This window comes from Chiloscyllium plagiosum, chromosome 4 (assembly GCF_004010195.1).
Source record: "Chiloscyllium plagiosum isolate BGI_BamShark_2017 chromosome 4, ASM401019v2, whole genome shotgun sequence".
Taxonomy (NCBI): Eukaryota; Metazoa; Chordata; class Chondrichthyes; order Orectolobiformes; family Hemiscylliidae; genus Chiloscyllium; species Chiloscyllium plagiosum.
The window spans coordinates 123,784,486-123,801,141 of NC_057713.1; the positions used below are offsets into that span (position 1 = coordinate 123,784,486).

A 16,656-nucleotide genomic window follows, 5' to 3' on the forward strand; every position below is an offset into this window, starting at 1 on the left:
TGTTTGCTGGGCCTCTTGCTGAGATATTTGATATCATCGATAGTTATAGGTGAGGTGCTGAAAGACTGGATGTTGGCTAACGTGGTACCACTGTTTAAAAAGGGTAGTAAGGGCAAGCCAAGGAACTATAGACCAGTGAGCCTGATGTTGGTGGTGGGCAAATTATTGGAGGGAATCCTGAGGGACAGGATATACATGTGTTTGGAAAGGCAAGGACTAATTAGGGATAGTCAACATGGCTTTGTGCGTGGGAAATCATATCTCACAAACTTGATTGAGTTTTTTTGAAAAGCAACAAAGAGGATTGATGAGGGCAGAGCAGTAGATGTGATCTAGATGGACTTCAGTAAGGTGCTCGATAAGGTTCCCCATGGGAGACTGGTTAGCAAGGTTAGATCGCATGGAATAAAGGGAGAACTAGCCATTTGGATACAGAGCTGGCTCAAAGGTAGAAGACAGAGGGTGGTAGTGAAGGGTTGTTTTTCAGACTGGAGGCCTGTGACCAGTGGAGTGCCACAAGGATCGGTGCTGGGTCCTCTACTTTTTGTCATTTGCATAAATGATTTGGATGCGAGCATGAGGTACAGTTAGTAAGTTTGCAGATGACACCAAAATTGGAGGTGTAGTGGACAGCGAAGAGAGTTATCTCAGATTACAATAGGATCTAGATTAGATTACATTACATTACAGTGTGGAAACAGGCCCTTCGGCCCAACAAGTCCATACCGACCCGCCAAAGCGCAACCCACCCATACCCCTACATTTACCCCTTACCTAACACTACGGGCAATTTAGCATGGCCCATTCACCTTACCTGCACATCTTTGGACTGTGGGAGAAACCGGAGCACCCGGAGGAATCAGATGGGCCAATGGGCTAAGAAGTGGCAGATGGAGGGTGGTACGTATATGGAATGAGCTGCCGGAGGAAGTGGTGGAGGCTGGTACAATTGCTACATTTAAAATTGCAGCTTGTGGATGGGTATATGAAAAGGAAGGGTTTGGAGGGATATGTGCCAGGTGCTGGCAGGTGGGACTAGATTGGGTTGAGATATCTGGTCGGTTGGACCGAAGGGTCTGTTTCCATGCTATACATCTCTATGACTCTATGACTCTAATTACCATAATTTGTGGGGTTTCTTTATTTGTTTAGAGATCAATTGGGCTTTTGCCAATGATAGTATATTTTGGACTGTAGATTGAATTTCAGCTCCTCAAAAGTAATTTCCATATAATAGTCGACCCCATAAATTTAACCTTAAAAAATAGTTGAAAAATTCAACTTTTACACAAGTATATACAGTAGTTATCGCCACTTTTCTTTGTGAAAGAACTGACTGCCTGAATCTGTGTATTTTATCTTTGCTTGCATGGTACATTAACTTCACACTAGATCAAGTTTCATAGATCTAACTTCTGCAAAGTGATTGCGGTTATTAATACCATTTGCTAATCAGCCTTGTTTTTCAAATTACCTGAACACACCAGGACACTAAAACATGCCAGTTAATTTTGAATGAACTTAATCAGAAGCACAAGCCATGTTAAAGTTTACAGTATTCCATTTACAGGTAAATCACCTGAGGCTTTACCTATGGTGAGTAAGAGGTTCTGTAAGAATGGGTTGTTAAACCATAACATTACCAAGATCACTGAATTATTGACATGAAGTGGATGTGACCTGAAGGCATGGGAGCTTTGTTAAAATGGCCTGGTATAAATTATAGAAATGCAATACGGACCTCGGGATGTAGTAATTTTGGAGGAATGGTCGTCTCTAAGTTTGAGAGCACTAGAAAGGTTCCTGGTTTCATTAGCATTGCAGAAAGAAATTTCAGAAACATGAGGCCAAGTCCCAGGATAAGATCTACAGTCATTGAGAAGTAATATGATCAGACTGAACTCAAAATACATTCTCTTCTCACCATGTGAAACAGTCCTGACACCACAGGTTTTGCTGATCCCAGGTATCAACTATGAAATTTTCTTCTTCAGAAAATAATGGAGACTGGAATTGATCAAGGCTAAGTTACAGTCAAAGGTTATGGGGGACAGACAGCAAAGTAAAGTTGAGACCACAACCAGATCAGCCATGATCTGAACAAATGATAAAACAGGCCTGAAGGGCCCAATGGCCTACTCCTGCTCCTAAGTCCTATGTTCCTATGTATGTCCACTAGCATCACACTGTGGGCAGGTTCAGTAAATTATCATTACATGACATCTACAATCCAAATCACTAGATTCCCAGGCTGATAATGCACAACACTCCCTTTACTCAAGCAGCAATACTGTCTGGTATTGGGACTTTTGCCAGATGCACCACCTCACTCCAGGCAATGACCAATGCAGTGTCAGATCCATCACCAAACTGTGCTACATAATCCCAGATATTCATTGAATTCCTAGATTGTGGAAGCAGGACATTGAGTCCACAATGACCCTCCGAAGAGCATCCTACGTGGACCCTCCCCGACCCTATCCCTATAACTCTGCATTTCCTATGCTGATTCACCTTAGGGAAATTTAGCATCCATCTAACCTGCACATCTTTGGACTGTGGGAGGAAACTGGAGTATGCAGAGGAAACATACGCAAAGGGAGAATGTGCAAACTCCACATAGACAGTCGCCTAAAGTTGGAATCAAAGCTAGGTCCCTGGCATTGTGAGGCAGCAGTGCTAATCCCTGACTCACCATGCAACCCTTCTCTCATAATTCCTCCTTTCTACTCTCTGACAGGACAAAGTAGCACACAACTGAGGGAACAGAATAGAATTGGGACAGGAGAGATCTCTTGATGGCCTATGGATGACATGGTTGTTTGTATAACTGAGTCAGTTGCTATTGAGCCTGTGGCATATGTTAATATTGAATGATTAAAGATTTCTTTTTCCTTTGTGAGATATGGAAAAGAGCTTAAAAATCTTTTTCCAGAGTTTTTCCCATATTTGGCTTCAAATTCATTGTATTCTATTGATATCTAGAACATGCTTCAACTCTGGGTTACACTGGCTATATGATAAGGCCCAACTTCTGGATCTGTTCTCTCGTGATATTTTAAGTAATATTGGTTAGTTTACTGACCTCCCCTTACCACTACTATTACTGTGAAACTTCAAACCTCAGCAGAGTTGGTTCCCAACTCATTGGTCTGCTCCGAAGAGCAAACCTCTACATCTTCTGGAATTGATGATGTCCTCCATTTTCACCACAATCTTTACAATCCTATAACTGACATGCACTTCCTGCATTCTCATTCTCAAAAAATAACTTCATCAGTCCATCCTCTAATACTCTACCCTTAAATAACTTCTGTATTTTACTTACTACAACTGTCTCTGAACTCAGACAACAATTTGCCAATGTTCCATACTGATTCAAAGCTATCACAGTCATCATTATCCCACTGTGGGGCTTCTAACATGAATTTCTATCTATTTCCTATTTCTTGTTTAGCATCACATTTTACTGCCCTTTTGTTTGTAACCAGGTCATGAGAAATAAGTGTTCCCTGGCCCATTCATGTGCACACAACCCATCATTTAGTTTTAGCGTTTTTCTAATTTTAACATATTTCTCTTTATCCCTCCTGAACCCTGCTCCCCCTTCTATTATCTTGCCTTTTGCTTCTACTGTCTCAGATACTCTGCCCTCTCAACTCCCATCACAAACATTTCAGTCGTACAGGTCCTTCCTTGACTTTTGCTGTTGTCCTAAATTTGACTCTGAGGCTTATAGTTTTTTCTTGGCAATCTCCCAAACGTCCATTGGGATACTGCATTACCAGCAGCAAACCCAACTCCCTGACCCTACTCTCTCTAGTTTTATTGCTGCTAATTGTCTTTATATTTAATGCAACCCATTGTTATTCCTGTGGAATCTACTAGTGGATCATCTGTCATGACTCCTCTACAAACTTCTCTCTGTTCTGTCTGTTCATTTGTGATCCCTTGTCACCCATAAACATATTGTGGATAATTGCATCTGCATCTTCGCTTAGTAGAAATCGACCTGAAGATGATAAGACTTTGCTCCAAAATGAAGCCTCTCCATCTGGTTGAATTTTCTACAATTTCCCCATCAATTTCTTGTAATCAACTCATCACTTGGCCTGGCTCCTTATTGCTGAAAATGTGTTGCTGGAAAAGCGCAGCAGGTCAGGCAGCATCCAAGGAACAGGAGAATCAACGTTTCGGGCATAAGCCCTTCTTCAGGAATCCCTATTGCTTTGCCACTATTCCCACATTTGAGCATCTCACTTTGGTCCATTCCTCTCACCCTGGCCATTCTTCATTGAAGTGCACTCATTTCCATTTTCTTAAGTCCTTGGGAAGCAGACTTGAAAGGATATGGCAGACAACTGTCTTAGCCATTCATCAGCAAATCTGGCTGTATCAAAGGAGATTGGGAAGACACTAGCATTCACTTGGTGGTTGCATAAGTCGTTACAGCTGCAAGAATCATCCAGCAATAAAACAATCTTCAGATAGCAATAGTGAATCTTGTTTTCATTGCAATAGGGTTTTTTTTTAAAGAAGGACTGGGGTTTACTTTAGTATCCTATATAGGAGCCTTTCCCTTTGTATTTTTTTGAATGTTCTGGTGACTTTCATAAATATGGGCAATTCTAATAGGCTCATGGGACAGCCAAGTAATGTGATGGGGTCAAAGATTAACAAAGTGGCAATGTTCAATGAGGAGGAAGGATAAAATATTGCTTAAGGGAATTTATGAGCATCCATTCACAAATTAAAGGAGGAACATTTAGGACATAACCATTCAACTGGATTCTAATTTTAAAGTCACACAAAACAATCCCGTGGGTATAAGGTTGCTGTTGGTTGGTTGAATGTCAGGATATTGAGTTTGTTCCATTGTGTTCAAGGGTGGGACATGGAAAGGTCAGTCAAAAGGTTCCATTACTTGTTCACAGAAAAGTTTTCTCTTTTAGGTTTCTTTAGCTTTCATTTCAGCTTTTCTCAAAAACAGCATCTTTCTTCAGTCTCTCATGTTTCTCTGTCTAAGAAATGGGGTCAGCACATTAACTTTCACTCTTTGTTTGCAGAGAGGGGCTTTGGAGACTCCCTGATCATTTGCACCAGGAGACTGTTCTTAGATAAAGTGCCTGACCTCTGTTTGGTCTTCGGTGCAGCTGGTATTTTTGAACCATGTGGATTAGAGTGCACTTCTTGGTTCCTGTTTTATGGGTGGTGTTAAAATTGAAAAATTATGCTTGTTCTGCATTCAGTTTAGTTGGAGGGTAGGCACAAAAATGCCTGTTTCACATTTGTTTGGATCTGGGAAAAGGCTTTAAATTTTGCCTAGTTAGTTTCGACTGCCAAAAATTTATGCTATTCTACTTACGTTGTAAATGTTTTTCCTTTGAGCTTTTTTTTTCATTACACATCCATTCTTGTGACCAAACAACCAGATAGGTGTAAGTACTCTTTCTGATAATCTGAAACTCTTTTCGATGTCATCACGACTTAAAAGATTAACTTAATTTAGAATTAAGGATCCTTGCTTCCTGGTATAGAATGATTCTGTTTCACTCTCACACATTTAATTGTCACATAACGTAAGATGCTTTTTCATTTCAAACATTTAATCATCCATTATAGTCATAGTGTCACCAATATACTTAACATCAGTTACCAGTAACTTTTTCTAATTTACAGTGGACATATAACTGGACAACTTTAGATAGAAAAACGATGCAAACCTATGCAAAAATAAAGTAAGATAAATAACATTTAAATTAAGTAAAGTAAATTTAGTAATAGCCAAAGAAAGACCATCTTTATGCAAATTTTGTTAAACAAAAATGTTCCACATCCACTGAAGCTGAGTTTATTCACTAAGTGACTGAGTTGTGACAATCAGGAAAATATTCTTTGCTGAATGTGTTGCGCTAAGTCCTACAATCATAGAATGGAGCCACTTTATCCATTAAGTCCATGTCACTGATACTAGAAGCTATACAAACTAATCTTTCTCCTTTTCCTTTTAATAATCATGGTCTCAATAGCACCTCTGCTCTAAGAAACCTCTGTGTGAACAGACTAATGCTACCTTTTTCTCATGGTTATCTTGAGAATTTCTTCAACCAATGAACAGAACACTACTTACCTTGAAAACCTCTAATGGGTCCTTGTTAGAACATGGAGTAAAGAGAAGGAGCTGGCAAGTTTTAAAAAACAACAGCTCAGCAGAGGGAAATGGAGGTTAACAGGGAACTTTGCATTTAAAGTAGAAAGCCGAGCCATGGCCTGAACTAGCAGATTATAGCTTTGAAAAATGGTGAGCCACTGAACCAAAGTGAAACCTCATCCATCAAGAACTTGATCAGGAATAAGCTGGAAGGAGAAGATGTAGACTACAGCCAATACTAGCAATTTATGGGACAATTGCACTGCACAGCACTTGATAAAGAAAAACCTACAAGTAGAGCATAATTTATCGAGGCTTAAAATTTATATAAAATTTTATGGTGTTTCAATGTGATAGTGGAAGCAGCCACATAATTATGTGCAGACCTTAATGTCTATGGGCATCATAGAAAACTGAGAGAGTGTTGTTGAAAAAAAAGAAACTGATTATCTCCATTAAGTTCTGAATCCAACCAGGAATGAACTAAAATGGATAAAAACAAAGAAATACTGTCATGGAAGGTCTGGGCCAAAAATAATGGCTGAAAAATTGTGAACAACACCAACTTTTATTTATAAAACCTTCATAGTAATGAAATGTCCCAAGCCATTTCACAGCACTGTAAAAAGAAATAAGACATGAAGTCACAGAAGGCCAGATGACCAAAAACGTTGTCAAAAAGATTTAAAGAGAGTCTTAAAGGAAGAAAGCAAAGTAAAGACGCAAAAGGGTTTCCCAGAATTAAGGGAATAGGCATCTGAAATATATGAAAAATTACAAGAAAGAAATTGAAAAGCCCACAGGAACAGATCCTGTGAGAAAGAAATAGGATATGTGTTTTCAGCAAGTTCTGTTTTCAATTTAGAAAGAATAAAGTTTCTCTGTGTCTATATGAATGTGTAAGTAGTTACAGTATTTTTGTTTGAAAGTGTTTTTGAAAAGTATCTGTGTGTCTGTCTTTGATGTCAGCAGCACTCATTGTTCTGTATGCAGTAAAAAGCCTCAAGAGTTTAATCTTGGATGCTGTAAGTACACAGACTTGTTCTCTTTTAAGTTGGTTAATTGTTTATTTTATGTATCAATATATATGTGATACTTTTCAAGATGTTTGAGTCATGTTTTTAGCTTTTGAACTGATTTAAACCACGTGAATGGTCCTTGGGTTTACAATTTGGGATTATCACATAAATTTGATGCTTTCAGTTCATAACTGAGTACAAGGAACAACATTTCTAATTGTGTGAACTGCAACTAAATATGTATATTGCAGTTAAAGTTTAGAATTAGGAGGGGAAAAAAACTCAGTTACGTTATAAATTAAAGACAATATATGGATTATTTTGATTAAAGTTTATTGTGCAACTGTAAATAAAATGTACATTAGTTCAAACTGAAATTTTCAAAGTACCTTATGGATTCCAGCAATAAAATGAAATTTCTTTATGAGGGTTACATTAACTATGTGTAGTCTTGTATTCAATCTTAGTGCTTCTTAATGTGGTTACAGTAAATTCAAAATCTGCTATTGCGATTGACTCCTCCCACACACCCTATAGTTTTGACAATAGGATGTAATTTAGCATGAAGAATGATTGATCTCTGTGGAAAGTAAGATTTTGACTTTGGCGGGACTGATCCAGTGGATTCTGGTAGAGGTTGAGAGGAGGTACAGCCATTAGAGGGAGTCAAAGAAAGAGACTGTTTTAAAATCATCCAATGGCCAGTGAGGGTGGCCAATTCAATGAGGCATGAAGATTTAGTTTGTCCTAGAAGTGACAGTCATCGTGACCACTATGAAGGAAAAGGTCTTCGAGATTGACAGGATAATGGAAAGCATGACGATGGAGAGATGGACATCTAGATATTTACGGACAGAATTAGAAATCAGCCTCAACCTGTCATATGGCTCCTAAGGAGAAAGTGAGGACTGCAGATGCATTCCTGATGAAGGCCTTATGCCTGAAACATAAATTCTCCTGCTCTTTGGATGCTGCTTGATTGGATGCATATCGACGCTCATAATAATCATGGATACTGAATTCTTGTCACATTGATCTCAATGGGGACTCTAAGGGAGACAGTTAGACTGCCATTTATTGAGGCACATATCACAAGTGAGCAGGAGCAAAAGTTGGGTACCATGGAGAATCCCTTCAAGTTTTGTTCAGCTTATACAATATGCTAAACTATAAAGTGGACTATTCTGGAGCAGAAATGCAAAATATGTGAGGTTCTAGCAGCATTTCCAGAGGCATGCCACATCCTTGGAGAGGCATTGGAGCAGTGTTTTCCAAACATGGATGCCATGGGGCTGATGTCCACAGAAAGAGTGGCTAACTGCAAGGAGCATCAGATGTGGCAGGCAGCTGTATGCATACTGACCCTGGCTAAAGAACTCCACACTATAAGTGGATAGAGGAAAACCTTACATTAACTTTGGACACCTCACTGAACTGTAACGATGTGATCTCCAAATCTTGCTTAGTAGCGAAGTGTGAGTGAACCATGAGAGGGAAATTTGAGAAAGGACACAGGGATGTGGATGCACTGTTCAAAGGTGTTCTCTTTCTCATTATCTATCCCAGTCAGAGCCCCAAATGCTGCCTGCTGGCTCCAATGGTCGAGTTTGCCCCAACACCATATCAGATAGGACAGTCTTTGACTGGGCACTCATGGAGTCGGAAAGTGTGGCGCTGGAAAAGCACAGCAGGTCAGGCAGTATCTGAGGAGCAGTAGAATCGACATTTCGGGCATATGCCCTTCATCGGTAATATGAGGTGTGGGGGGAAGGGGGCTGGGTTGGGGGCGAAGGTAGTTAGGAAGGTAATAGGTAGATGCAGTTAGGGGGGGTGTGGCGGTGATGGTGATAGGCACTCATGGACCCAAAACCCAGAGAACATCGTTACGGGCATGCCAGCTGTTAGAGCAAGGAAAGTTCCAAGTTGCCTCCAACTCTGCTGAAGCCACCAGGGTAGCACTACCAAAACCTAATCAGCAAAGAAAAGACCTTTTTATTGCACAAGGGATTTCACTTAAGTGTAAAAAAAATTGTCAATGTGTTAATGTAATGTCAAATCTGAATGCAACATGCAATTTCCTTCAAGTCTCTATTTTTGCTTTTTCCTTTTGAAAAGGACATTATCTTTGAGAGGAATGGTATTTCCAGAGTGGAAAATGAGCAACTGATTTGTTTTTTTGACAATGGGAATCTTTTTATTTGGGTGTAGGAGGCGGCGGATTCAACAAAGTTTTGCAATATAGCTTTACAGACTCACATTATTGGAACGATCATTTTCTGGATTAGTGGTACTGGAAGAGCACAGCAGTTCAGGCAGCATCCGAGGAGCAGTAAAATCGACGTTTCGGGCAAAAGCCCTTTACCTTATTGGAACTATCAGCCAGTTTTTCAGGCAGCTATGTAAATGGCTCCAAGTCACTTGGCCACATCAGGCTGCTTCTCCTGTTGAGGATAGGTTGTCCCCACCTTCCTCTATCTGCACTTCATTTCCTCCCTGCATCACAACATTAAGTGAGGGATAACAGATTGCTTTCATACTAGAGATCTTTGCTGGTAATATTGAAGGGCACCACCAGACATGTCCAGGCAGCTAAATCTCATTGTCAGCAACTAGAGTACCCTTGTGCTCATGTGATTCTGATTATATTTTTCTTTGCTTGCAGTACAGCTGCTCATAGGTATCACCAACCATGTCCTTAATGGATAGCTCTCAACTCCAACAAGCAATTAACTAACTGTGTAAAAGTGAAAAGTCCTGAGGAAGAAACTGTGTTAACTTCCAGAACATCTTGCACAAAAATGAATAGAAACATTCCAGTGGTCACATGCCATCTGAACATGGATTGAGTGGAATACCTCTGATTGACAAAAGCTGTCAGTTGCTCTGAGGACATCCTAACTGCCAAGTATCCATGTATGTGTATTGCCTAAGGCTCCGTTACCTGTAGTAGTCTCGCCATCGTGACGAAAGTCAGAGCCATCTGAAACTGACTGCCTCCGTCCTGCTGTGCGTCACTTTGTGATGGTGGGATAGGGGTGGGAACACAAGCCTACAAACCTGCAAATTGCAGGAAGCTGATTCAATTTATGCCAATTTCCAATAGTTGACCAGGAACTTCCAGTCAGCCATCAGGTGTCCACCACAGTATGAGACTGTTTAAATGTCTGAAGATGAAGCACCCTCTCTGTATTTACTTTTTAATGCAGCCTGCTTGGCTTTCAAACTGGAAGGCCTCAGATTAGTCCTTTAACTTTAAAAGTCTGTCCTTTAGCATTAACTGGATGGCAGGTGTGCCTTCTGACCATTTACGGGCACTTTGGAGTAGTGTCATAATGAGTGACCACTTCGCACAAAATATAGGCTCCTGATCCACGTCAAAGCCTACTGGCAGGATTCAGAAACTCTTGCCCAAATTGCAAAGAGAAAGAAGCCAAAAGAGGAAGTCATCTCAAAACTAATTGCAAGCACTTCAGTTCTTAATGTGAAGCTACCAAGTACAAATACCAAGCTCAGATCTAAATTTTCCAAAATAATTTATTTCTTCAGCAAATCAAAAAAACATTTCAAAAGATATAAATCAGGTACCAATTGTGAGTACAGGTAAACAAAGTGTCATGCAGAGCTGCTAATTGCTAGCTTTGCTGTTGAAAACATTTCTGTTGTTGCCAATGAACCTTTTAAGACAACAGTATTTAGTACCCTGATAACACATTAGACATCAGGACTATGTAAGCAGAGAAGAACAAAAATTTCTGACAAGCACTCTATAAAAGCCAAAATCTAGCTTACACCTGATGGCATGTGCAATGATACTGAAATATGAGTACATTTGAAAATGTGATGTTAAATCTAAAGCAAGTAGCATGCGGAAAAGCACAGTGAACTTGCACTGAGTGTGAATCGCAGACATTCTTAGTTACTTAAAAGAGAGGAAATGATTAATGTGGTTTAGTTGAATTAAACAATCTTTTAAGTAATCAAGTCATTGCTATATATTTCATACAGAAATTGACTTTAAGGCAACCAGGCCACAGTCAAACATACTGTACCTGTCAGACGGAAGAAAATGACAAAGAAGAACAATATACAATTTAGTTTAGGTCAATTGATGGCTAAGGAGAAATAACACTTTGCAAGAATTACCCTCAAGCCATAGGATAAACTGTAGCTTTACATACAATGCATAGTCATTTTCTTTGCTGTGTCGTGAAGTGTTGAATTTGGTGATCCTTGCTCCACTGTTCCCTAACTACCAACTCAATTCCTCTCTCTGGCAATTATCTGAGACCAATCAAACTGTACAAACTGTCATACGTGGTCCCAACATGAGCTTCCAATGACATCTGCAGTATCTCTATGACCACCCATTTTCATCTCCAAAACAATCCATCTTAAATCTTTGCTATGTCAGAGAACCATAATTAATGTTAGAACTATAGTACTATAATTTTCATTTGTAGAATAACTGTAGTAAATTTTCATTGCACTCATTTATACAGCTTCAGTAGTGGGGTGGGGGCATAATTCTGCAACAAAACCTAACCGGTGTCTTAAGCAAGTTAAATATCGTTTCCTGGCATTTACATTCAATGCTACATGTCTCAAATCAGAATTCTATTTGCCTTTTTATTGTCTGTCCAATGTGGAGGCCCTGCATTTTTAAGATTTATGCATCAATAGCAGTAGGCCTCTCTTCCATACTGTTAAAAGCTTTACAATTTATGGTACAGATCCTTTCACTGCACAGTTTCCAAAATGCAATATTAGATATTTTGTATTTGCCCCTTATTTTCTTGCTCTGCCTCCAATATCATGAAATGTCTTGTATTTTTCCTCAATTTGTCTTCCTTTACATTTTGTATCATTGCTAAACATTGATGTAATTTCCTTATTCTCCATTTCAACTCATTTGTGTAGGAAGAAGCAAAACTGTTCAAGCACTAATCATGACACTCACTACCAATCCTGGAGAACCAAATCCTTTATTTTTCCCTATATTCTGCTATTGTACACTGTTATTTTGTTTCCTTCGCTTTAATACCAGAAAAATAAAATTGGGTGCCAGCACAAATTGGGCACTTACGATTCAACAACACTTTTTACATGTTGTCCAATTTCTTTATGATTCATTTCAATGGGAAGAACAATAGATGGAGATTAAAGCATTGTTCTGGTTCTCTATCTCCCATTTATGCTGCTGGCTAAGATCAAGTCCACCTTCTAACCCTCCAGTTGACTCAAACATGAGCACTTTTGTAAGGATGATGAAGTTCCTGCAATCCAAGTCTTTAATGAGATGTGATACCTGCTCAAGGGCAGAAAAAGTGGGTGCCAGTTAGGAATTTTGCTATAGATTGATACCATCTTAAAATTACAGCCTATAAAATTAAAAATGCACTTGGACAGTGCTAAGGACAGTGATCTTGTTTTAGGGGGAGGGATTGTGGTTGGACGGGATAAGTCCTTTACCAGACTATCTTTCATGTCCTTCCCAGTACTTAAATAATGTGAGCTATCACAAATGTAGCCCAAGTGACCTGTGAATCTTGGGACTTTCACCACTCATCTCTCCATTTGGGTAAGTCTGAGCACTTAAAACTAAGAACACCAAGTTCTCATCAGTCAAAGACCAGTCCTTCACAATACTGTATTGATGGGCTCACTTTGTGTATGCCCTGATACTTGTTTATTAATTTTATTCCTAATTCTGGAATTTAGAAATGTACTCACAATCAAAGCAAACAAACTAGCCTTTAACATTACGGCTTGTCATTTATGTTCCCATATTATTGGTTGATATAAGTCTTAAAACACTCTCCTTTGATTGATTATGTCAATGCACTGATCTAAAGATTATAACTTCTAGGTAGCAACAGTCAAAAAGTAAAGACTTAATTACCAAACCCACTCAACAATAAAAAGGCTTGACCATAGGTTAGATCTGAAGAAATACTTGTATTGTCTTGACTTGTTTTGATTTGTTTTCTTTCAAATGTCAACATTTGAGAATCAAATTTTAAAAACCTGTACCTGTTGCTGTAGAACTCGGACCTGATCTTTAGCAATGGTCAGTTCGAACTCGACCTTCTGATTATCATGCTGATGTTTCAGGATTTCCTGGAAATTCTGCTGTTCTTGCTGTTTCTTCATATTTAGTTCGTGTTTTAACTCCTCTTCAATTTGTCTTAGAAAATTCCAAAAGTAGGCGTTTCAGCCACGTGCTAAAATAGGATAACCCAGCAGATCCCAATGTTTTCAATATCAAGGTACATTTCAATGAGACAAACAGTTCCAGGTTACACCCATTTTTTCAACAGAATTAATTGCTCATAAATATCACATTTACTCAAGTTTACTTTGGTTACAGCCTCATTTGAGACGTTTCAACATAGCACATATAAAAAGCTAAAGTAGGATCAAAAGCATTAACATTTCCAATACAGCAAAAACAAACCTCTTCCACTGTAAGCACAGACAAAGCAAAGCTTGGAAACATTGACAAGTTTTCAAATGGGAAATGTTGAGAATAATGCTGAAACCAAATTAAACATCAAAATATGAGTTCTCAATAATGTTTTGTGAAGCTGAACCTTATGATCAATGGAAAAATGAAGTAAATGTGTAGACATGGGTTGCATCCTTACCACGCAAAAAGCAAGGTACTGGCATTGTTGGTTCCCACTGGAGGGAAAGTCAGGTAGAAAGCATTGTCAGAGCTAGCGGCTCAATTACTGGACACACAGGAAGGATTGGAAATTCTATTAATTCATGAACAATTTATAAAGTATAAAGATGACCTATTAAATGCATGTAAGGCATGGTCAGATTTTGATAAATTTAGAAGGAAGAATGGATATTAATGAAAGAATATATAATAGGATTTAACAGAACATATGCAAGATTACAAAATTTCTTAATGGAGATTCCTAATGCACAACCAATAGTTTGAATTTGTACAACAAAAACAGAAACTGCCGGACAAACTCAATATTTCAAGTCCAGTGACCCTTCTTTAGAAGGGTTCTGAAGAAGGGTCGCTGCACTCTGTTTCTCTCCTTACCTGCTGCCAGACCTGCTGAGCTTCTCCAGTAATGTTTTGTTTTGTTTCAGATCTCCAGCATCCTCAGTACTTTGCTTTGTATACCTGTATTTGTGCCTCTCTGCAAGTAATCAACTTTTTTTTTTGTCAAAGCAGTAAAGCAGAAGCTGTATTTCAGCCCAGAAGGTCTTCAAAGAAATTTTAAAGAGAATAAATTGCCTTCAACTCCTCAACTGCTGACTAGCCAAACAACCTTCCTTGCAAAGGAATTCTAGACTGATACTTCGAGCTTTGGACGTTCACATTCCACCCATAAAGCACACTGATAAACTGGTAAACCTCAGCTGTTTTATGACTAACTAGTTACTAATTGCATAATCTCATTATCCTTTACGATTCTTTCTTACCTGGATTGAGGGCATGCCTATATTGTAAAGTAGCTGAAAATGTGTTGCTGGAAAAGCGCAGCAGGTCAGGCAGCATCCAGGGAACAGGAGAATCGACGTTCGGGCATAAGCCCTTATGCCTCCCCCTCCCCCACATCTTAGTGTATGTGTGAAAAAACACAATATCTGTTTTAACTTTAGAATAGTGTTGTTGTGGTCCATACAAAGTCAGGGTGTACAAACAGAGGGGGTTGGAAAACGCAGCAGCACTGTTAAAAAAGTAAAACAAAATACATCAAAATCTGTTTATAAACAGGTGATGAGAATAGGGAGAGAGATTAATTTTAAAACTCTTAGTCTATCTGTGATGTGGACACAGGTTTGTTCAACTGTATTGTGGTGGACAATGGATGCATGTCCATCGTGCCTGGAGTGGATCTGTTAAAATATTAGCTAGATTGTTTATGTAACAAGATCCAAGTCAAGGCTGCAGAATTTGAGACTTCTACATGTCACAAGTTTGGGGATGGCTAAAAAGTTTGATACCCATCAAACTTCTCAAACCTCAAAGTCGTACTCAAGGATGTAAGGAACAGTGGATATACTAAATTTATAAATGTGATCAGCAATAGACATGAGATATTTTTTAAAATATAGGAGGACACCTATGAACCTCCCTTAAACTTGAGACTTTAAAAAGTTGTATCTGTAATCTTGAAGTTATGGGATAAGGAATAGAACATTTTCAACTTGCCTTTTGTAAAGGAGTATTAAGAGAGACAAATGAGAGGAAAATTTTGTGACAGCATCAGCTCAAGGAGCAGGCTACAAAAGGAGACAGGCAGTCAACAAAACCAAGAGGAGCAGGCAAGAGAATGAAACAAAAACAGAAATTGCTGAACAAACTTAGCAGATCTGGCAGCATCTGTGGGAAGAAAGCAGAGTTAACAGTTTGTGTCTCCATCAGCAAGAGAATGATCCTGGGACTGGCAGTCAGCATGAGCTAAAGGAGCAGGAAAGTAAAGGACTCAGAGACAGGCAGTCAATGGTAGAGCCAGCTAAACTGGAGCTAATTGGTGAGCCATTTTACCCACTGCAGCTGAGTATAATGAATCATGCAACAAATCACAACGGCTCACTGCACTAGAGTGCAAGAAGGCCTTAGTAAATACACAAAATCTAACCATGATATCAAAAGTGGGTCATCATAAAAGTCAAGATTTGAGGAGCTGAGAAGCAGCAGTCTTAGATTGTAGTTAAATGTATGTTGAATAATTATTAAGTAAAATAGGAAGGTACAATGGCATTGGAGTACTTTAGAATGTGGCTGGTAGGCAGTTTATTGGAAAAGTTGGGAGTAATAGTAGCTGTAGAAAATTGTAGAAATGTGTGATGGAAAATATGAGAACATCCTTGACTGATAAACTTAGACTCTGTTGGAGTATAGTTAAGAAAGTACAGTTAAGAATATCGTTAGAGAGAAGAAGGTTGAGAGGTGACTTAATTGAGACATATAAGATAATCAGAGGGTTAGATAGGGTGGACAGTGAGAGCCTTTTTCTTCGGATAGTGATGGATAGCATGAGGGGACATAGCTTTAAATAGAGGGGTGATAGATATAGGACTGATGTCAGAGGTAGTTTCTTTACTCAGAGAGTAGTAGGAGCATGGAATGCACTGCCTGAAATATAGTAGACTCGCCAACTTTAAGGGCATTAAATGGTCATTGGATAGACATATGGAGGAGAATGGAATAGTTTAGAATAGATAGGATTCAGATTGGTTCCGCAAGAAGGTGCAACATCGAGGGCTGAAGGGCCTGTACTGGGCGGTAATGTTCTATGATTCCTGAAGAAGGGCTCATGCCTGAAACGTCGATTCTCCTATTCCTTGGATGCTGCCTGACCTGCTGCACTTTTCCAGCAACACATTTTCAGCTCTGATCTCCAGTATCTGCAGTCCTCACTTTCTCCTGTAATGTTCTATGTTCTACATAGTGTTTATTCCTCTGCTCCACCTTTCTGATTCAAAGCTTCGTTGAAAAATAAGTTGAAAGATATA

The 16,656-nt window shown here is 39.1% G+C and overlaps 1 protein-coding gene across 6 annotated transcripts in view; it reads right to left on the reverse strand.

Moving 5' to 3' along the window:
* Positions 1–16,656, reverse strand: part of LOC122549388 (polyamine-modulated factor 1-binding protein 1-like) — a 508,658-nt gene that overhangs the window by 148,604 nt on the left and 343,398 nt on the right. For all 6 annotated transcript variants that reach the window (XM_043689125.1, XM_043689128.1, XM_043689124.1 and 3 more), the window contains one exon: positions 13,201–13,354. In XM_043689125.1, coding sequence (XP_043545060.1) covers positions 13,201–13,354 — 154 coding nt within the window. The remainder of the gene's footprint in view (positions 1–13,200; positions 13,355–16,656) is intronic.